At 49.4% G+C, this 22,620-nt stretch overlaps 1 protein-coding gene across 13 annotated transcripts in view; it reads right to left on the bottom strand.

Moving 5' to 3' along the window:
• Nucleotides 1–22,620, bottom strand: part of CAMTA2 (calmodulin binding transcription activator 2) — a 1,813,542-nt gene that overhangs the window by 953,524 nt on the left and 837,398 nt on the right. For all 13 annotated transcript variants that reach the window (XM_069643632.1, XM_069643658.1, XM_069643676.1 and 10 more), the window contains one exon: nt 12,832–12,958. In XM_069643632.1, coding sequence (XP_069499733.1) covers nt 12,832–12,958 — 127 coding nt within the window. The remainder of the gene's footprint in view (nt 1–12,831; nt 12,959–22,620) is intronic.

Below are 22,620 nucleotides of genomic sequence, written 5' to 3'. Positions count from 1 at the left end.
AACAGCGTCTTAATGCCTCGAGGTTGTATGTGTGCTATACAAATGAAATAAATAAATACATCTCTGCTTTTCCCCTGGCTCCAGTGAACTTTTCATCTGCTGCCCGACTTGGAAGACAGAGATCCTGACTCATCTGCACATGCTGTGCTTCAACCGGGTGTTATGGATTCCCAAAGCCAACCCGTAATGTCTTGCTCTGCTTCTGCTGCTCCTCCCTCCTGCGTTAATGGACTGGCAAGAGAACTCTTTCCTCCAGCTGTGCCATTTGGCGACCCCCAAACACAATCAACCCAACTGCTGGATCTGTGCCCTTATACCTCCCCAACAAGGTGCAGAGTTCCCGCTCCAGGCCATAGCAGCCAGTGTGTCTGATCTATTCCTCCGCCATCCCGGGAAGCCCAGTGCACACTTGGAAAAGGCAGCTCTAACTATGCGGTACAATGGCAAAATCTGACGTGCAATTCCCTGAAGACCAAAAACAAACTGGACATCCTCTCCCTGTGAGAACGCCCCAACTAACCTTTCAACAACACAGCAGCGCGCCTCCTACCTTACATTGCTTGCCGGGTATGGAAGATACCCTTGCCAGAGTGCCAGCCAACAGACACTGGGTTGGAATATGAAGACCTACAAAGCAACTGCCTAAACTCTGGAGCGGCAGCTGCGCCCTGGCCCATGTGGTGCCCGCCTGCCACCAGGGTCACTTAAGGGAGACCTCCTGGCAAGATCTGAGACGTCTGCGAACTACAACAAGCCCATGATATAGTGAACGCCTACTCTAAGCGACACACAGCTGTATGGCACCGCATTAATCCCCAACACAGGTTTCATGAGATAGGAGGGCTGTATATTGGTTGCAGGAAATTCTAGGAGTGGTGGCAAATGAGAATGCATTCTCACTGGGGACATTGGCTGCTTAACAGAGAGAGTTCAGAAAACTGGCTCTAAAAAAAAGCAACACGATACTGGCTTCCCATGGCAGTGTGTGTGTGCACTTATTGAATCAGAGTGTTGGGCATTTATTCTAGACTCCTCTGATGAAATCATTGACCACACTGCTCACATCACAACCCATGGGGCCACCCCCAAGGAGACATCCAAGGAATTCCGGGACGGAAAAAAGATTGGTTCAGTTCCTTCTAGGGAAATCTGCTTTCATATGTCCTGTATGCTGTTGGAGGGGGGGGGGGGGTTTGGGAGGTGGTTGCTTGCACTAATTATCATCTGAAAACTACTCTGGGGCCTCTTATGAAAGTGTTGGCAGACCCCAGGAGCCTACTTAACCATGTCACATATCCCTTTCACATCCTGGAATCCGGACTCTGTATACCAACAACTTTACAGACTACCCCGGATTGAGGTGTGATGCTGGTCCCCAGCCCAGTTGCTGTGATCCCCTGCGGGACCAGAAGGGGAATGTGGAAATGGCAGTCTCCACATGTAGACCCCCTGGCAGCCTCTACCTGTGTTTCACCTACATGTTACTGTGGTTTTTCTGCCTTTTCCATTTCACCAATGTATTGCGTGACTTATTTTTACGAAATGTATTTTCCATCTTGCACTGCGTGTGACTATATTCATTTTCCCTGCCTATGAATACTCCCACTCACCCGACAACAGTTTCTGTGCTGTTTATGCTCATGGTTTATTTCTTGAAAGTGCTTGCATGTTCTGTAAGGAAGGCATAGTATCAACAGTAAGACGGACACAGGTGACCACAGTTCAAGGGTGTTTATTGAACTTCAATTGGGTTTAAAAAACGCCCATCTAATCCTAAATCTAAAGATGGGAGCAAGCTACAACCATCAAATAATAATAACGCAGTCTAGTGGTGTCTTATCAAAATTAAAGGGCCTATACTAATAAACCTATTGCCAATCCTTATCTCTAAATACAAAGTGTGGGAAACAATGTTATGCAAAAGAAAAGTGTAGTGTTCAAGAAATCATGTCAGGAGATCAAAACCATAGGCTTCCCTTCGCCACGTTTTCAGCACAGGACAAGGCAGCACACTTGAGCTTCGCACAGTCTCTGGCTTCTCTAGCACAAGGGTGCAGTTCAAATCTTCAACATCATGGCCTTCTGTGCCAAAGAATCTTTGCCATTCAAAGTCTCTTCGTTCAGAGGGCCTGTTGCAACAAACAAACAAAAGTTCCTTTCCTTTTAGTATTTTATATATACACGATTTTCTTAGGCGATTTACTATTCCCCTCGGATCCCCCTCCGCTGGGCTCAGATCCACTTTAACACAATGTTCTCAGGATTTTCACATATCCAATTTTGAGAGTGACTCACTGTTTCCCCCAAGATCTCCCTCCGCCGGGCTCGGACCAATTAATCTACTTAAACACAAACTTGTTTCACTATATCAATATCGAAGGCTTTCGTTTGTACACAGGATTTAGCTTGACCTGTCTCAGGACCACTTCGATCCACAAACCTTTGCCACTCTTTCACTTTTGTCAACTCTCGGATGGATACCTTACAGAGACCTTTGAGCACACACGTGGTGCCGTGGTACCACTCTGTCAAAGGTATTGTATCTTAGTTTCAAAGTTCAATCAATCATCTGCAGTTCAACATTACTCGCATTGGTTATCACACGCGTTTCAAGCAATCTTTGCTCCAGCGTTCACCATACAATGTTGCTGCTTCAAATCTTGCTTTCAACACAGACCGGTCTTGTATTGGTCTCGCCAACTTACCGGATGTGTTTATTTCGCTGTGGTGTTGCTTTGTTGTTGGAGCCAAGGATAGTACCACAGCGGCTGGCGATTCTGCCCGCCTTGATTCCTGACACAGGAGTGCCCCGGGTATCTCCGACACACAATGCAGGATTCTTCAGCCTGTTTTCCTGGTCTTACGCTTTCCAATCTCGAGGGCTGAAAGCAACGGTTTTGTCAAAAAGGTCAAGGAAATGTCCCTCCTTGCAATCCCCTTCAGTTTTGCCGTCTTTCTCCTCTTGTTAAACTGTCATCTTGGAACTGCTGTTTCCTCATATGCTTTGCCTCGCTCAGAGTGTGCTCTCGTGCCCCGCCTTTTTGGTACGCTCACCTGGTATCCACGGGGACGCCCACCCAGCCCTGGTTGGATGATTTGCACTCTCGAACCCTCTCCCGGTCCCTTGGTAAGGCCTCTGGTTAAAGATGGGTCTGCAATATAGGAGAGCTGGATTCAATACCAGATTGTCTTTATGTTTTCCCACCTCCCTTGGCCTCAACTCCTTCCTCCCCCTTGGGCCTTCGCCTCACCTTAATATTGTAAAAGGTGGATTCTCCATCCTGCTTCTTGTGGCAGGAGCGCGTAGATGTGGGGGGCGAGCAGCGACCAAGTTACTTCACTGGTGCAAGCCCCCCTGTGGGAATGCAGGCCTGCTGCGACTCCGTAGGTTTGCTGCTTTACAGTCTTTATATGCAGTTCTTATGTTCCTCTTAGTTCGAATAATAATGTCTTGCTTCTTTCCTTTTAGGTATGGAAAGGAATTTTGGTGTTGTCATGCAGTTTGAAGATGAGCATGGGCCGGTAGGCGAAAGCGTGGTGTGTGCGATGCTGTCCGGTGAGTAATGCGCGATGCGCAGTGCTGTTTCGCCTTTTATATTGCCAACCTGTGTCTTTTCTCTCCTTGCGGGTTGCGATGTTCCTCGCCGAGCGCCGTAATGTTCCAGCAATGATACTGACCAGGAGATGACAACCTAGGTAGGAATTGTGTGGCTTTCTTCATACGGGAGGAAATGTGGGTAAACGCTTACTAATGCTGTCTTTCTTTCTCCTCTTTCCAGGTTATGGTATTCCAGGATGCATGCGGCCCCGGATGATGGAGTTCGTACCTTCAGGTGGGTGGAACTGAAGTCAGCGATGGATTGAAGACAGGATACTGTTCCAGGTACATTTCGTAGTGTTCTTTCTCTCTCTGCAGGTCCTTGGTTTCAGGTAAGCTGGCATCAAAGAACTGGACACGGTGAGCGTTACGCTGCCCACAGCAGAATAACGCAAAGCATGTTCTGCTGTTTGGGTGCAGATTAAATAGTCTCAGGTAAAGTAGTCCAGGTAAAATAGTCCCAGGCCTGCCACACCCAAAAGACTAGACTGCATAGTTTAGTTCCTTGTAACTGAGCTTTGTGTGTGCCTCCATGTTGGCTGAGACCCCCCTCCCAAGTTAAATAGTCCCAAGTAAATAGTCCCATTCTAATGTTGGTTTTCATGATGGTTATGAAACTGGCGCCAAAGACGCCAGGACGGACTCCAAGAGAGTCTTGGATGAGGTTTTAAGGCCTTTGACCTGGCCCTAACTGGAAGGCTGTCTTGCCAGTGAGGGCCAGGGGCAAGGGTCATGACACTTATCCTTGTTGGAAAGCTTAATGGAAGTCAGGTGTGTGTGATGGTCAGTGATTGTATTGGGACAGAGTATACGGCTCAGGTGTCAGTCTGTTTTCTCTCATAGCGGGCTGTCCATGAGAAAGTGTTTGTGTTGTAAAAACAAGGACGGGGGGGTTTGTCTTCCAGAATATCCTACACTCATAGGATGGGGTAAAGGTGTTACAGGGAAGGGGCTACCACGTCTCACCATTCGGTGTCCCACTCCCCAAAGACCTCTCACCCAGGTGATCCTCCCGCACTGGTCCAGCCCAGGAACTGGATCCAAAAGCGATGGCCGTGTCCTGGCCACCTGGATGACAGATCTCCAGAGACTAGTGGGTTCCCATGTGTGTATTTTGGCCTGTATTTATCTATTGCATTAACACTTCACTGTACTTGGGGGAAGGGGGGTGAATTTACAGCCAGAAACCAGTCCTGCAGCTTACGGATTAACCTTTACATCCCTTTGTGAGAATCTCAGCCGCACCCCAGTTTTCCATTATCCCTACCTATCTGCACACCTGCCCTACACCCTGTTATTACCCTCCCCTTTGTCAGGTCACCAAGCCATCTCTCCCTGAGAATGTGTGCCCACCTGCCCTGCACCCGGTAATTTCCATCTCCAACTCCCTGAAACCACACAGATAATAGTTTTCCCATGTTGTGGGAGCGGGTTCTAGAGGGACATTTGTCCAATACCCTGTAATTACCCTCCCCTTTGTCTTGTCACCAAGCATCATGTGGGTGGGTAGTGGAGCTGCCTCTGGAGTGAGGGGGGAGCAACAGCCTTATATAAGCATGTGGAGAGAGAGCAGGGCTCTCTTTTTGTTTGCTAGTGGTGGTGTGATGACGGGTAGGGGTAGAGAAGCTGAGGAGGCCCTTTCAGCAGGTACTCTGTCTTCCCTTCTCTATTCTTCCCTTTTTCTTCTCCACCTCCCCCAACCTGGTCTATTTTTCTACACGGTAGGCCTTCTGGCCTCACTACCTCTGCTTCCCCTTACGTCATTCTTCTGACCTCTCTGGCCCTGCTTCTCTCTCCTGCCCTCTCGTGGAGTCTCTGCACCTGCTTCTCTCCCCTGGCCTCTCTGAGCCCCTGCTTCTCTCTCCTGGTCTCTCTACACCCCTGCTTCTCTCTCCTGGCCTCTCTGCTTCTCTGTCCCTGCTGCTTTCCTACCCTTCTCTCCCCTCTTCACCCCGCTCTCTGTCTTTCTCTCGTTCTTTCTCCCTTCTCTCAGCCCTCACCCTCCCTACCAGCTGCCCTCTCCCCCCATCTCCCCACTGGCTATTTTCATCCTCGCGCCCCACCCTCTCCCTCTGACCGCTTCCCCAGCTGCCCATTATTCCTTTTCTCTTCCCCAGTCTCTCTCCTCTTCCCCAGCAGCCTTCTCCACTCTACAACCCATTCCAGTGGTTGTGACTAGCTAGTGTGCCAATCATCCATGTCCAGTGTGCCTAACATACTCAGCTGGCAACAACCCTACTTCTCTACCTGTAATAAATCTGTTTTGAAAAGACTTTGTTGTATTCATTAGAATTCCCACTATTCTATGTATGCTGCCTGTTCTTGCCAGAGGGGGGACCCCCATCCGTCTGTAGACAAAATGCATCCCTCAGTGGGTCTTAATTTCCAGGCCAAAAACTATGGCCATGTCTGGGGTCTCCCACACAGCCTTCCTCATTTTGGCCGCCTGCATCACACGTCCACAAACGGCTTTTATAATTTTTCTTAAATTCAACTTTTGAGAGTTTCTCCATTATTTTTGAATGTGTCTTCGGTAGTGCTTTAATTGAGGGAGATTATGTTACACTTTGAAACGTTCAAATGGATTGCGCTAGCCAAGTAATTCGAAATGCTGCGAGTATTTTACCATGGTAAATATATTTTCATTTTGCAAACCAGTTAGTGGGAATTATTTTACAGAGGTAATGTGAATGTGACGTTGAATTTAAATCTCAGTGGAGTTACTGCCATCAAGTTATTTTACTTTATTGCTAATTTGTACAAAGGCACCCCACAGAAGATAACAGCTGCACAAATAATAACCTAACTCCGGACACCAAGAGTATATGAGCGACATGGGTGAGGAAGCAGGTACAGGGAGAGGAAAAATCAAGGGTGGGAAAAAAAACAGCATATGGAGGGCAACTTTGAATACAGCACCAACTAAAGATATTTGGTTCATTTTAAAAGGAACAAGTTACTTACCTGTAACTGTTGTTCTCCAGCATGGGTCTGGCATGGATTCACATGCTCATGAATATTCCCCGTCGTCAGGCTGGGAATCCTCAGTAAAGAAAAATCAGTATCAATTTCGTTTCTGATCTGTCTTTCGTAGTAGTAACCAATCACTGATCTCAGCGTCATACTGACCACAGCCAATGACTGCCCTCTCCCTAAGCCCCGCCTCTGGCAGCCATCCTCAGATTTGGTAGCACGTGAAGTGGCAGTATGACCAAGTGAAGAGCCACAGAGGGGTAGGCGGGAGGGTTTGCATGTGAATCCATGCCAGACCCATGCTGGAGAACAACAGTTACAGGTAAGTAACTTGTTCCTTCTCCAGCATGGGGTCTGGCATGGATTCACATGCTCAGAAATAAAAGAATACATAGCAGTACACACATGCACAACCACGGGGGGTGGCAACAGGCTCAACATTAAGCAATAAAACAACTCAACATTAAGCATCTCTTACCTCCTCACCAGGCTCACCTTATGCGAACAGGTTGCGCAGCACTGCCTGGCCGACTCTGGACTCCTCCCTGGAATCCCGGTCGACGCAGTAGAATTTCGTGAAGGTGTGCGTCGACCTCCACGTAGCAGCCCAGCAGATGTCCAGCAGGGGCACACCAGATAGGAACGCTGTGGTAGCTGCGATCGCTCTGGTGGAATGGGCTCTCGGACGGCCAGACAGCGGTCGGTTTGCCAACCGATGACAGTACATGATACAGCCGGAGAGCCATCTGGAAATGGAAGCCTTTGAGAGAGCCTTCCCCTGATTGACAGGTCCAAAGTTCACAAAAAGTTGTGACGTCTTCTGAAAACTCTTTGTGCGGTCCACGTAGAACTTCAGCGCTCTAGCCACATCCAGCAAGTGCAAAGTCCTTTTAGCCGGCGACGAAGGCGACGGGAAGAAAACAGGCAACACCAAGGGTACGCTGAGGTTGAAGTTCAACGGCACCTTGGGCATGAAGGAGGGGTGCGTTCTGAGCACTACCCTCGTGTACGGGGGCTTGCAGGAAAGGGCCTGGATCTCTCCCACCCGTCGTGCGGAGGTGATGGCCACAAGAAACGATGTTTTCCACGACAAGAACTTCAACGGAGCTGAGTGCAGAGGCTCGAACGGAGGTCCCATGAGCTTGGTCAGCACCACGTTGAGCTCCCACGCCGGGACCGGAGCCTTCACCGGCGGGAACGATCTGAACAGTCCCTTCATGAATTCTTTCACCAGACGATGAGACCACAAAGACGTCCGTCCCGTGGTTCTGGTGTATCGGGAGATCGCAGCAAGATGAATCTTGATGGAAGCGTGCGCTAGTCCAGCCTTGGCCAGCGTCAGTAGGTACAGCAGTACTTGAGGAGCCGTAATCCGTAGAGGGTTAATCTTCTGTGCGTGGCACCAGACAGAGAACCTCTTCCATTTGTGTCCGTAAGATTTAAGAGTTGAGGACGCCCTGGCCTTTGCAAGAACCTCTCTGCAGTCGGCCGGTATGTCGTAACCTCCAAACTCTAACGCTGCAGGAGCCAGGCCTGCAAGTTCAGCGACTTCGGGTCGTGATGGAGGATGACGCCTCCTTCCCTGGAGAGAAGATCCGCGTCCACTGGCAGCTTGATTGACGGGGACGCTGACAAGTCCAGAAGGTCCGGGAACCATATCTGCCTCGGCCACGCAGGTGCGACGAGGATCATCCTGCACCGTGACCTCTTGAGCTGGTTGATGAGCCGGATCATCAACGGCAATGGAGGGAACGCGTATAGAAACAGACCCTCCCAGGGGAACGCGAAAGCATCGCCCATGCTCCTCGGCTGGGGAAACCTGCTGGCGAACCTCCGGCACTTGGAATTCGTCGCCGTCGCGAACAGATCGATCTGGGGTGTGCCCCACCGTCGGAAGAGGCGGTCCACTAGATCCTGTCGTAGTTCCCACTCGTGGCATGAGCGCAGCTCTCTGCTGAGCGAGTCAGTGATGGTGTTTTTTATTCCTGCCAGATGAAACGGCACCAGAAACATCCCTTGGGCGACGGCCCAATGCCACAGATCCTGCGCCTCCTTGGACAGAGCTAGGGATCTGGTACCGCCCTGCTTCCTGATGTAGAACATGGTGGTGGTGTTGTCGGTGAAGATCCTCACCACCTTGCCCTTGAGGGACGGAAGAAAGGACCTGAGGGCCCAAAACACTGCACGGAGCTCCAGGACGTTGATATGGAGGGACTGCTCCGTCGGAAGCCAAAGGCCTCTCGAGTGCAGATTTTCGGTGTGCGCTCCCCACCCTTCCGGAAGGCATCCGTGGTCACTGTCTTCTGGTGGCCCGGGGTCTGGAAGTCCATGCCCGCCGTCAGATGCGCGCGGGTGCCCCACCACCGGATCGCTCGTGGGAAACTCTCGTCGAGTGTGATCCTGTCCTCGAAGCTGCCCGTCGTCTGGATCCAGCGAGCGTCCAGGAACTCCTGTAACGGGCGCATCCGAAGCCTGCACAGGCGGATGAGATAAATGCAAGAAGACATCATTCCGAGGAGGGATTTGATGGACCTCACCCTGGCCGCGTCCGCAACCAGCATCCGCTGCACCTTGCCCAAGATGGCCCTCGTCCTTTGCTCCGACGGCGAGGCAAGAAGCGCCACTGTGTCGAGTTTCGCTCCCAGAAACAGTGCGTCTTGCGTGGGCACCAGGTGGGACTTGGCGTGGTTTATGGAGAATCCCAGGTCCGTGAGTAGTTGGACGGTCCTCGCCGTGTGCTCCGTGGCAAGCTCCCTTGTCTTTGCTCGGATGAGCCAGTCGTCCAGGTAGGGGTAGACGTGGATCCCCTCCCGGCGCAGCCGCGCCGCCACAGGTGCGAGGCACTTGGTGAACACCCTGGGTGCCGACCTCAATCCAAAGGGAAGGGCTCTGAACTGGTAGTGACGCCCTTGGACCATGAATCTGAGAAACCTTCGGTGTCCCTTTAGGATGGGGATATGGAAGTAAGCATCCTCCAAATACAACGACGACAGGAAATCGCCCTCCTCCAGCTGACCCAGGACGTGCTGGAGGGTGACCATCCGGAACTGTGACTTGATGAATCTGTTCAGTCATCGTAGGTCCAGGATGGGACGCCATCCTCCTGTCTTCTTCACGAGGAAGTATCTTGAGTAAACTCCGGAGCCCCGAAGCCTCTTTGGGACGAGCTCGATGGCGCCTTTCTTGAGCATCGCCTTTACCTCCAAGAGAAGTTGTGATGTTCCTTCCTGGCCACGGGGGGGACGCGCGGGCACTTCTTTAGAAACTCGAGCGCGTGACCCTGGGCCAGGGCGTCCAGCACCCAACGGTCGGTGGAGATGGACTCCCACACGCTGACGAAGTTCGCCAGCCGGCCTCCCACCGGGGTGCTTCGGTGGGGGCCCGACCCCACGGCCGTTTCAGTCCTGCTTCGACTAGGCTTTGCCGCCTTGTCCTCCCTGGCGACGACGGCGGGGTCCGCCCGACTTGCCTCGTCCCCTGTAGGCTTCCTGTGACGACGAACGGGCCGCTTGACGGTAGGTGGAATATCCGCCGCCGGAACCTTTGGAGGCACCCTGCTTGCCTCCGGTGCTCCGAAAGGGCGGCCGTCGTTGTTGGAGAACACCAAGAGCCCGGGCCGTCTCTGTGTCCGCCTTGATGGCTTGCAGGGAATCGTCCACTATTTTCCCAAACAGGTTGCTCCCGTCGAACGGCATGTCCAAAACTCTGGTCTGCACGTCCTGCCGGAAGTCCGTTGCCTTGAGCCATCCACGCCGTCTAAGGCACACGCTGTTGCCCAACTGGTGAAAACCAGTGTCAGCGATGTCCGTCGCTATCGTAATGGCGTGGTCCGACGCCACTTCTCCTTCCTGCAAGATCTCTAGGGCCTCCGCCCTCTTGTCGTCCGGTAGGAAGTCCAGCAGGGGGGCGATCTTGTACCACAACTCCCTGTCGTAGGGGGCCACGATAGCCAAGGTGTTGGCAGCCTTAATCGTCGTCGCTGCCGAGGAGAGGACTCTGCGTGCCATCGTGTCCAATTTCTTTCCCTCGCCGTCCGGGGGGAGGTTGACGTAGAGGCCGATGCCCCCCCCGCTTTCTTCCTGGCTGCCGCGGAGACGACCGAGTCCGGGGTCGGCTGTGCCCGAAGGCACAAGGGGGCCGCGTCCGGGACCCGGTACTTCATCTCGTACCGATCCCTTCTCGCAGGCGTTGTGGATGGGTTCTTGAGGAGGGCGAGACCCTCATCCCAGATATCGTCCAGTACAGGTACAGCGAGGACCGTCTTCCTCTTGGTCTCGCGCCGTTGATAAAGGAAACCTTCCTTCTTCTCTTCTGGGCAGAGCTGCAGAGCTGGAAAAGCTCGGATGCCCTGGCGATCATGGCATGAAACGATCCAATCTCGTCGGGCGGGGAAGCCTGGGGAGGAGGTGACGGCAGAAGATCCTCGCCGTAAACTTCGTCGTCTGTACCCGTCGCGGCCGTCCCCGTATCATCCCCACGGGTCGTGGATGGGGAGGAGGGCTGAGCAGGGCGCGATGGTTGAAAAGGAGGTGGAGGATGAATCCTTCTTCTCTTAGGAGGAGGGCTCCCAGAAGGGCCTGGCTCCGGGTCCCCCGTCGGGTGCGGTTCCTCCGTTGGTGGTAACGGCAATCTCGTCCTTATCTCCGAGCATAAGGACTGTATAGCCAACAAAATGGCCGCTGAGTTGTCTTGCGGCACTGGTTGAGGGGATTCCGACGGGCGGTCAGGAACCTCGTCGGCACCCTCGACGTTCTCCTCGTCTCCTTCGTCGGGGTCCCTCCCGACGGGCTGGTCTTCTTCCACGCCAATGCCGTGGCTTAAGACTTCGATCCGCTCCTCTTCAGAGGTTGAGGCCGAATCCAAGATGGCCTCCTGCCCCCCCATTTTCTTCTCCGTCGGAGGTTTCACGGGGGTCCTGTCGATGGGCTTGAAAGAGGACTCCCTCCGCGGTGGCAGGGAGACTCTGGCCCCGATGTCGCCTCCACTGGTGTAGCCTCCACAGGCTGAGCCAGGGCCGCCGCGACTGTCTCGATAGAGGCCTTGGCAGGGTGGATCAAGGCTTTCACCACCTTAGGTGCGCTCACCGCCTTCTCCTTGGGGGGAGGGTCACCGCCTCGCTCCCCCTCCGATGGGGCCTTCGAGCTCGACCGGGGCCTCTCCAGAAGCTTCGCCGGAGAGGCCCCGCTCGGACTTCCTCTTACCTGAGCCAGAGCGTTGGCTCGTGGTTGATGGCGCCGGGGAGGTTGCGCCCTGCCTGGCAACCGAAGAGCCCGACCGTTCGGTGCTCCCGGTGCCAGCGGACTCGCGGTGCTTGGCCTTCTGTTGGGCCCCCGTCGCCAGGGCGCCCTCAAAGGTCTTAGAAGACCGCTCGGACTTCTTCTTTTTCTCGCCTGACGGGCTCTTCCCCTTCCAGCCAGTTGGCGAGACGCAGATGGCGGTCCTTCATGGTCCGCTCCGACATGTTCCCGCAAAACGCACAGTCCTTCTCCACGTGCGTCTTGTCCTCATGCAGGCATTAGAGGCAAAGGGAGTGTTCGTCCTCCTTGAAGACATTCTGAAGCTGGCATCCAGGGCAGACCCTGAACAGCTTTCCGGGCGTCGAGCTTCCCTTCTCCTGGGCCATGTCCGAGATGGGCCTGAGAAACTTCTGGAGTCCTCCAAAAGCGTGGCTCGACGAAATCTTCACCCTTGAGGGGCGTAGAAGAATCCGACACGGGTCCCCGTTGATCGGATGAAGAAACGGTGGAGCTTGAGGCTCTTTTGACCGAAAAAAGAGAATTTTCCTATGAAAAAGCGTGAAAACGCACTAAAGCTCGAGAGCAATAGCCTGAGGATCCCAACACTTGAACGTGCGGTAAAAATCTGAGGATGGCTGCCAGAGGCGGGGCTCAGGAAGAGGGCAGTCATTGGCTGTGGTCAGTATGACGCAGAGATCAATGATTGGTTACTACTACGAAAGACAGATCAGAAACGAAAATGATACTGATTTTTCTTTACCGAGGATTCCCAGCCTGACGACGGGGAATATTCATGAGCATGTGAATCCATGCCAGACCCCATGCTGGAGAATTAAGGAATATAAATCATGGATTTATAACTAATGAGAAAGCATTAACAGGACTGACTGATGCATATTTTCACATTAAAGCCAGTAAAATAATCCAAGCAAGAGTCTTTCTGGTCCCATAATAAATGACATGTGACAAGTTGTTTTTTAAAGGGAAGCAAACAACATCAGCAAAAGTAGTAAGCTTGGTTACCGGGACAATAACAGCGCAGGACACCTGACTGTATGAGCGAAGCAGGAACTGTGATCTGGTCAAACACGCAGGAATATCTCTCAGCATCCTCTGTCCATGGGCCAGTAATTAGAACCTTCACGCCACCCTAACAAAAGCAAGAGATTGTTAACATCAATGGAATACTCATATCCCTAAACATGTTCGAAGATTAGCAACACAACACACGGACAAATATTGGTATTTAATAAGTTCATAAATGGGGGCAGACCATTGTCAATCACAATCTAAGATAATCTTTGAAAGCCCCCTAGAATTTGTAATGCCCCGATTTATTTCTCTTCAATGAGGTTTAATTGAAAACTGTTATATCGAGACTGATTTTTCTTATGTGCACCTTCATGTGGTAGATCAGAAGCAGGAGGTGGAAAGGGAGGCATTTTCACTGAATGTTTATTGATCAGAAGACACCATGCCATAGCTATCCTTAAGCCTACGTTTCTCTGCCATATTCTATAAATGAAAGGTCTAAAAGGGTGATTGTCTGGATGTCTCACAAAACAAGAAAAGTAGTCTGTCCAGAATCCTGTGATAGTTCTGTCTCAACCACTAAAAATAGAAAAACATAAATTCAACAAAAAGATATAATTTGGGCTCTCTCCCCAAAAAGAACAGAGGCTGGCTTCTGACCAGATGCACAGTTCAATCAAGTACACTTAATGTCTCTTCAACCTCTCTTCTGGTTGATCATCAGTCTATGGTTTATCTCTTTTATCTCTTGTCTTCTTTCCCTCTTAGGGACCGCTGGCAGATATGCCAACTCTAGGTGTTCTCGTGGCGCTACCTACCAAGTAAACTCCTGGCGCCCTCTCCTGCTGGTCACTTCCTGGTATTTACCCCGCCTTGGGGTCACGTTGCTCTCACCACACCTTGGGGTCTTGTTTCCTTCTCCCTGCCTTGGGCTCTTTTTCTTCTCACCCTGCATTGTATCCTTGTCCCCTTCATCCCACCTTGGGGTCTCTTCGGGCCTCGCTGCCATCCTTCCAGTTCCGCATAGCCATCACATATCCCTGGCTTCCAGGCGGTGCTCCTGGGGAGAGTCGGTGAGCTCAATCCGCTGACTCTTCACAGTGTTCCGCTGTGGATGTAGCATTCCCTCTTATCCCGCTGGCTTTCGGCAGGACTACAGCTGCGGCTTCAGGATACACTGGTTGTCCGTTTTTCTGGTCAGTCTGCTCGTTCTGTCCTGTCCCACCTCGGCTTCCAGGCTTATCCAGCTCTGCGTGTCACTTTCCTTCTTTTCCACTTCTGGCACTTTATCCCGCACTCTGCTAGGCAGTGGTGCCATCCACAGTTCACCCATTCCAGGTTAGGATGGTGCATACAAAGGGTCAGAAACCACACCAGTGGTGTGTACAGGAAGTTTCAAAGTATCATACAGTTTAACTACCATATAGCCAACAAAGATATTGGGACCTTGAGACAAGCAAGGATAACTTATATCCCCGGTCTAGGATTTTCCTGTCCTCTAAGTGCAGAGGGTGTCAGTCCCAATGTGATCCTGTTTTCTCTGTCAACTAAGGGGTGCTAAGCTTAGCAGTTTACCTCCTTAGTACCAAAGGGGGCAGATCCCCACTTGGGGAGAAGGCACACATTCCCTGGATTAGAAACATTTAGTATCAAATAAAGCTAGCACAACAGAAGTATCTCAAAAGTGCCCCATTTTATCACTTGGTGGGTTTCTTTCACCTATAAAGTGTGTCAGTGTTACAGTCTAGTGGCAGCTATATTTGAAAGCACAGTGTGTGGCCCATTTATGGTTATGGTACCCACTTGTTTCCCGAACAGGAGTAAAATGGCCACCTCAGGTTTTCAAAGCCCTGTGACATGCAGCTTTCTTTGTTGTTCTTCCTGTATGTGTTTTGTGATGGGAAGAGCCAATTGCCCATGTGAGCTGTGACTCAGAGCTCACAAAGGCCCCACTGAGTGATTGGGATCCACTTCTAGTTATCTGCTAGATACCACCTCCCCATTGCTTTGTTTGTGTCTGCAAAACAAAAGAATGAGGCTGGCCTTCCCCAATTAGAATGCCGTCAAATGTTTGAAAGATGATTGAGGGGCTAGGATGGTGAGAGAGGGGTGTTCACTTGTAAGACCTGCATGCAGTTGTTTTTATCTGCAGAGCCCCTGAGCCATTTCAAAATGAATAACGGGAACTACATCAGAGTAACAGGGGCAAGAAGATGCTGCTAAGGATTCTTGCTTGAAGTCCTGTGCCACCTCCTGAAGGTGCAGCCCGCACTTTCTCCAAATTAAGAGATCCTATTCAGACTGTACATTCTTTTGATATGACAATCCAAACATTCTACTCTTCATTCTTCGTCTTCTCTCTTAAAAGCTCTTTAACTGTGTTCCACTTGAACAGAAGTGGGATACACTACTTCTCTGCTAGAACTGGCAGCAGCTGTCCCAAGGTGCTGTTTAACTGCTGGACTTGTCAGGACAGACATTCTTGCTGCTGCTCCTCAGAAGGAACCTACACCGAGTATAGTACTGTAAGCCAGGCCTAACATAACTGGGTAGTTCCTTTTGGATAATCTCTCTAACACAAAGCATCAAAAATAAGCAAGCTCCAATTCGAAACAGACGTACTAAGATTGGGAAAAACAAACGAAGAACCAATTGTGACTAATTGACTTCTGCCCTGCAGGAGTACAAGGATGAGCAGAGGCTAAAGCGCCCACTCAGCCCTCATACTACTACAAACCAAGAGCCAACACAATCATACAAGTAAAACAGGCACAGTTAAGAGATATACCTCCTTAATCCTTGTGGATTAGTGTTCATGAGAAGTGCTGGAACCTAGCATGGGGGTTCATTGGGGCAATTAGAGTGGCATCTGGCAATACTTGGGGCAATGTAAAAACTTCCCTCAGTCTGCTTCGAGTTATTTACCCCATCTGGAAACAGGGCAATCTTATATAGCGGACTAGACTTATGCAAGAGCAATTCTCTTTTGGCATATTATATGGAGGGAGTGAAAGGGCTAATAACTTAACTAGGGAATTGATTGACAGTCTGTTGGTGCATAGCAGTTGGGGCAAAATTGACTGGCTGGTATATATCAAGTCTTTGCTTAGCAGGGTGGGCCTGGAAGCATGCTTAAGGACATAAGCACAGCTGGTCAGTATTTCCAAAACAACCCTGAAGGTGAAAATTAAACACCTTTTTTTGTAGATACCAGGGGAAATGAAATGACTAGTATACAGGTAATAGCCTACCTCCCTTTTAGTCCTATGGGGGTTCTGCCGGGATATCTTACCTTTGTGAACAATCACCAACAACGGACTATGTTTACCATAGCTAGGTTCGATGTTCTGCCTCTAGTGGCACGCAACTGCAGATGGAAAGGAGGAGGAAGTAATCTGTGTATATGTGGGGCGTCTGAGAATCTGGCACGTTTTATTTTGTTTTGCCGGATTTATGAGGATTTGAGGAAGACCTGGTTGTTAAGCATTTTTTGGGACAGCGGTTTTATATATTATAGACCTGCTCTCACCCGTTTAGTGATGTGTGCTATAGCGAGAGAATTTGCTCTATGCTCTTATTTAAATGGGGCATGGCCATGTAGAAAACAGTTCACTAGTGAACTAGAGGGCTGAACAGCCAGGGCACTCATCCCAGGGTGGGGAAGGTCGGGTTGACATTTGTATTGCATGTTGACATTGTGCAGGTCTATCTTTTTCTGTCATTGCAATCTGCTGTATCCCCATGTGGATGACATGTATATAGTGAGCTTTAGCTGAGGATTTTATGTTTATCTTTCATGGAATTTTTGCAGTCGAATTTGCAATTTTGTATAATGAATTGTAATCTTGTATGGCGGCTTCTTCCAAAATAAAGAAATATGAACAGGAACATGACTGCCAAGGCATGGTAGAAAGTAGCAGTCATTTTGAGGGGAAATGTAGAAATGAAAAATGTGGTCAAATTGGGCAAAATCGGCATGCCTTTATCGAAACTAGCATGCCAATTATCGGGAGGCAATACAGAATCTAACAGCACTGCTTAAAATGAGGGCAAAAAAAAGGAAGGCACTGGGAAAAAAAGCATGAACATACATGATAAATTATAGCAATTTGACAATGGCAAAGAATTTTGCATTGCAATGATTAACTGCTTGGCACAATTAGCCAAATATTATGGCATATTGTGTACTCGAGCAACAGCCCTGCAAGGTGGCACAGTGAGCATCATACTAGTAGCACTGTGCAACATTTCAACAGCAAAGATATTACTCAGGAGACTGGATTATTTTAACATGTTAAAATGGATTTTTAGAATCGGCTCTGTGGACAGATTCTGAAATGCCCCCTTATTCTGGCAAACAGGAAAATACACTAATGTCTAGCCGAAATCTATCAAGGTAGAGTGACTGAGCAGTAAGGCTTAAACCTAGGAGAGCATGGGTGTGGTGAAGGGTTCAGTTAAGCACACCGAGAGCACTAATAATTCAAGTTAGGCAGAATGTACAAGAATACAATATTTTTTAGACATTGAACGCTTATCAATGAAAATCAGAGGTAAGCAAAATTACCAGACATACACTTTTAACATATGTACATCCACCTTTGGGTGCTCTTGCTAAAGAGCACCAGCACTTTACTTTTTAAACAGTTAGATCGCATAATAGAAAACTGTAAATCTAGCAAAGCAAAGAAGACAAAAACAAAGGTAAGTAATAAACTCGTTAGAAATCGGGAAAGAAATGTAAAGTACAGTTAAACACAATTACACTGCCTTATAAAACGTAGGCCCCATACTTAAAAAGTCTGTCCCTGCTAAAGGAGATTTGGCCTAATGCTTTAAAAGTAAAAAGTAATAGTTAGCCCTTTTTAGGGAGTTATGAGTCTTAAGAAGGCATAACAAGTGCAAAGTCAACATGTAGCTGTAAGTGTTCCAGTAGTAACTAAGAAAGCAAAGTTCTTTAAGGGACCTCTCCCAAGCCCACCAATGTTGGGGGGGTCCGGAGGGAAGGAAGGACCCTGGTCAGAACTACACCGATCACAACAAGGCACGGTAGAGGTAGGGTTAGGACTATGCGTTAAACCCTATGGATGGATAGGTGGCAAAAACAGGTATGTAAAAACACAACCAGTACTTTGATTCTATCATAAAGCACTTGAGGCTTCTGAATCCACTGGGCCCGCTTACTTTGTGTATTAGTTCCGTTGGAGGGGGTCTGGAGGTAGCTGGTAAAGCAGTCACTTTCAGTGTCAGGATTTGGGTCTGGTTAGTTAGAAGTTCTGCGGTCTGGCAAGACAGTTCCTGTGACTGGACGAGAAGATCACCACTGAAGTGCTGATAACATCAAGGGACACTTAGGACATGGTTTGCAGCTGTGAGGAACCGGAGGGCATCCTCACATCTCCCCTGTGGTCCTCCTCAGGTGGCCAGGAAAAGGCCATTGCGTTTGGATCCCGACCCTAGGGGTGGATATGTGAGGGAGGATCACCTGGGTGGAGGTGCCTTGGGCAGTGGAGGAACGATGCCTTTAGGTGAGGCATGGTACCCCCCGTTTTCCTTGTCAGAATACACAACCCCCCCCCTCTACCTTTGTATGTCATTACCAGTCTTCCCCACCGTCACACACAACAGCGGTCCCACATTTATATTCCTTTAAGACTGGGAGGAGGAAGAGGCAACTAGGAGTAATGCATACTTCCATCTGTGCACACCACTTTTTTTCTGGGACAAGGAAGAGGACTGTGGAACACCACTAGAAGGGTCAGGCATGTCCCATTCACACAAGTAATTATGGTAAAGCAAAGGACTTGCAATTGCATCCAATTGAGAGGCTACAGGTGCATATACAAAGGAAAGACCCACCTGGGGAGAGAGACTCATCAGGGAAGCCAGGAAGATGTGGAGCAGGCTGGAGAGGGGCCGGTAACAAGCACACTGAGCACTGCAGGAGAGCGAGAACAACGCTGATGCCAGAACAAGCCACAAGAGCGTTGAGAGCACTGCAGATCCCGGAGCCGCATATCCCAGCTGGGGGGAAACAGAAGTCTCCAATACGCAGCAGACGGCAGTAGGGAGGTTCGGAAGATGTGAGCGCTGTTCGACAGAGCTCCCGGCGAGAGAGAGGGGAGTGAGCGAGAAACAGAAAGGAAAGCGAAAGCACCCAGAAGAGCGGCCGTACACCGTTGAGCGACAGAGAGGGAACATTCATGCCGGGACGCTCCAGGGGCTTGGTCTAGGTAGCGGAAGATGCCGATCGAGTGAAAACATGTAATGAATGGGTCTGGACACCGAATGGAAAATATTGAATACTGAACAAGCTGCAAAGTACTTAATGAGTTATTGAATACCGAACTAAAAAAAAAAAAAGAAATGAAAAATATATGAACATACCGCAAAAGTGAAAAGAAAGTGATGTGTATTTACGAACTGAGTGAAAACAAGTTAAAACCATTTATAGACAATGTGAAAGTACAAGCCAAGTAAAAGCCAGTAATGAGAGCCTGAGAAGCAAGTAAAAGGCAAATGATGAGCAATATTTGATAGTGTGAAAGCAAGGTGGTGACAAGGAATCAACACCACAAAGTGAGTTGTGTGGAAGTCACGTGTTGGCAGAGTCAAGAGACTGCCAAGGAGAAACAGAAATACATCTGGACTAATGTCACAGGTGCAGAGAGGAAGCCTGTGTTGGCAAGGAAGTCCAATGACAATCAATGAACATTACAAAGTGCCAAGGGTTATCGGTTGTGTGACCTGTGATGGATGGACTGCTTGGTCAGACAACTGCGGCTAGTCCAAGCAACCCCTACTTGGAGTGAACCAAGGAAAGTCAAGCAGCTGAAGCTGTTTTGCCTAACAAGTGTTAAAGTGACTAAAGAGAAGAGCAAATTAAGTGAATTGTTAAAAAGCCTGAAAGGTTACAAAGTGGATTTTGAATCGATATTGAAAGCTGAGAATGATGAATTAACTGTGAACTGTGTTGAACTTGAGGACAGGAACCCGATGCCTTTTGGAACTGTTTTGAACTTGGGGAAGGGGAAGCTGAAAAGCAAGCCATGAGCTGTTAGAAGCTCACAACTTTACTTTGAACATTGTTTCTTTGGTTGCTGACATCCGTACACATTGTATATATTTAGTTGTGAGATAGTATAGGTGTTGGACACAGACAGACTTTTGAGTTGAACTTAATTACATAGACTAATCTTAGTTTCTTTAGGTAGGGAAAACCCACCTTAGCATAGGGCAAGTTAGGCCTTACTCCACCCTGACACTTAAGAAAAAAAACATTTATTTTAGAAAAAGTGAATCTGTTGTCTGTGTCTTACTTCATGATACCTTCACATGTACCACTGCAAGAGTGCAACCATTTGATACCTCCAAAGTTCCTTCTTCAGCTGCCAAGGCCAAAGTCCTGACCTTACGGACCGTCCTGTGGCATTGTGTTCTTCATTGGAAAGGTAATGTCATGCTCCTAGTTACTTACCTAGGGCTTGCTGCATTGTTTCCTTGCTTCTTGGGGCTGCATTCAGCTGATCATTGCACCCCTCCAGGGCCTGCCTAGAGGCCCATTGGGGTTGAGGACCTCTTGGGCTCTTATTCAGCTTCAGGACATTGTTCCTTGGGGCATTACTGTGAGGGAAATCACAAACTCCTTTGCATTTGTGAAAACCTGTCTGCAAACTTGAAGGGTGCCTGTTGGGCTCTGCCTTCTAAAACATTGTATTCTGCTTCCCCACCAGCAGCCCTTGGTATGAGAAACCTGAAGGTGTCTCACTTGCTAATCCCCAGGGATCTGTCATCCAGGTATACAGGACACAGCCATCAATATGGGATCCAGCTCCTGGGGGTGGACTAGTGGACTAGTGCAGGAGGATCACCTGGATGAGGGATCTTCGGGGAGTGGAAGTGGGACGCCGACAGGCGAGACGCAGTACCCACTTTCTTAGGACACCTTTTCCCCATCCTAGCCCAAAAGATATTTAGAAACATTACACCCCCTCCCTTTTCCTACACAAACACTTTCTCACACTGCAGCAATAGGCTGCTTGGGGGCCATCTTGTGTTTCAGGATGAGGCCCAACCTGTGTTCCTGGGGTGGCGGGAGGGGGGGTGGGTCGGAGTCATGATACTGACGTCCCTTTCCCTTCCCCACAGGGATAAAAGGCGGAGCACGAGAGCACACTTTGAGCAGCGCCGAACGCATGAGGAAGCAGCTATTCTGGGACGGCAGTTCAAACGAAGGTGAAAGGCGGTGGAAACCGAAAGAACGAGAGTTGCCCTTGTCCTTTTCAACCTAGAGTCGCGAAGCCTTTGATAAAAAGAACAGTAAGACCGGGAATTGCTGCTGGCGATTGGTGTGACAGATGTCAACAGTACACAGGGCCCTCCTGCACTGATAGCCAGGGCGGGGAAAAGAGCTTGCCGCCGTTAACACCGTCCTTGACTCCAGCCGAAGAAAAGCCAACAAGTTCAGCACAGCCGGTGAGTCGGAGGAAACTGATAGTGGACCGGACTGTCTTAAGCTCAAAGTTGCAGTGGCAACAAATGCGTAGAAGAAGAGAAGATAATAGACAAAGGTCTTTTATGAACAACCAAGGTATAATGATTAGAGTGGCCCGCCGCCGTGTGGGTGCTCATTCGAAAATCTTGAACAAATGCCCCGCTCCCAAACAAGGAGGATATGTTGAAGTGGGAGGCCCTAGGGGGGAGAAGTCAAAGTGGTCATACGAGGGTCAAACCGAACCCCTTGTACAATCGAAAGTCTTTGACACGTTATGAAAAGGAAGTGAACTGGGTTATCGAGGGGAACGCCAAGAAAATTGTGATAGCGTGAAATCTGCACTTGCCAAAGAATCATAGAGTGACCCAGTGAGACGTAACCGCCCTTCGTAAGTCTCTGTGTGAATTGGCAAATGCTTTGAGAGGTAAGTGAAAGAAGGTCTGAGCCCGAAGGAGAAGGACCTAAAAAAAAGTCACGAAGGTAACCCAAAGGATTGTTTAAAAAGACAATAAGATTCCTGAATATTACAAGATGATGATGCTGTGAATAGAAAAGCTTAGTTAACTGCATTGTGATGACAACCGTGAGTTGCTGGTCTGAGCCCGATTGAGGGAGGCTGACGTGATTGTGATCAGAGCCCGGCTGAGGGGGATCCTCGGGTGAAGAGTAATTGCCCAACATAAAGAATAATAGAAGGAACTTTTGTTTGTTGTTTGTGATACATCGGGACCTCTGAAGCAAGAGACTTTGCATAAAAGAGACTTGGGCACAGATGGCCCTGATATTGTAAAAAGGAACTGTAAACTCAGGCAGAAGCCCAGAAGTGTGCTGTGCTCGAGAGTGCAGCCTTGTCCTATGCTTCAAACGTGGGGAAGGGAGACCCCGGCCCTAACATCCTGACTATTCATTTGAGAATACTTCTTTCTTTCTTTAGGAACATTTTCCCACACTATTTTGTAGCATAGCAGTAAGGATGGGCAAAAGGTTTTTCTTAGTATAGGCCCTTTTTATTTGACTAGACTCCACTAGGACTGCATTATTATTTTTTGATGGTCGTAGCTTGCTGCCATCTTAGATTTAGGTTTAGATTAGGCGTTTATCTCACACATTCTTTCAGTTTATTAAACACCCTTGAGCTGTGATTACTTGTGTCTGTCTTACTTTGATACCATACCTTCCTTATATTGGCCACTGATGCTTTAGCATTCCTTCTAACTGTGTGACTCACACAAGATAGGGTTGGACTGCCTAGGTTAGGCTAAGCTAAAGTACTTCAGTTTCTGACC

This window comes from Ambystoma mexicanum, chromosome 1p (assembly GCF_040938575.1).
Source record: "Ambystoma mexicanum isolate Mex_15411 chromosome 1p, UKY_AmexF1_1, whole genome shotgun sequence".
Classification (NCBI taxonomy): domain Eukaryota; kingdom Metazoa; phylum Chordata; class Amphibia; order Caudata; family Ambystomatidae; genus Ambystoma; species Ambystoma mexicanum.
This window is presented reverse-complemented; position numbering and strand designations above follow the sequence as displayed.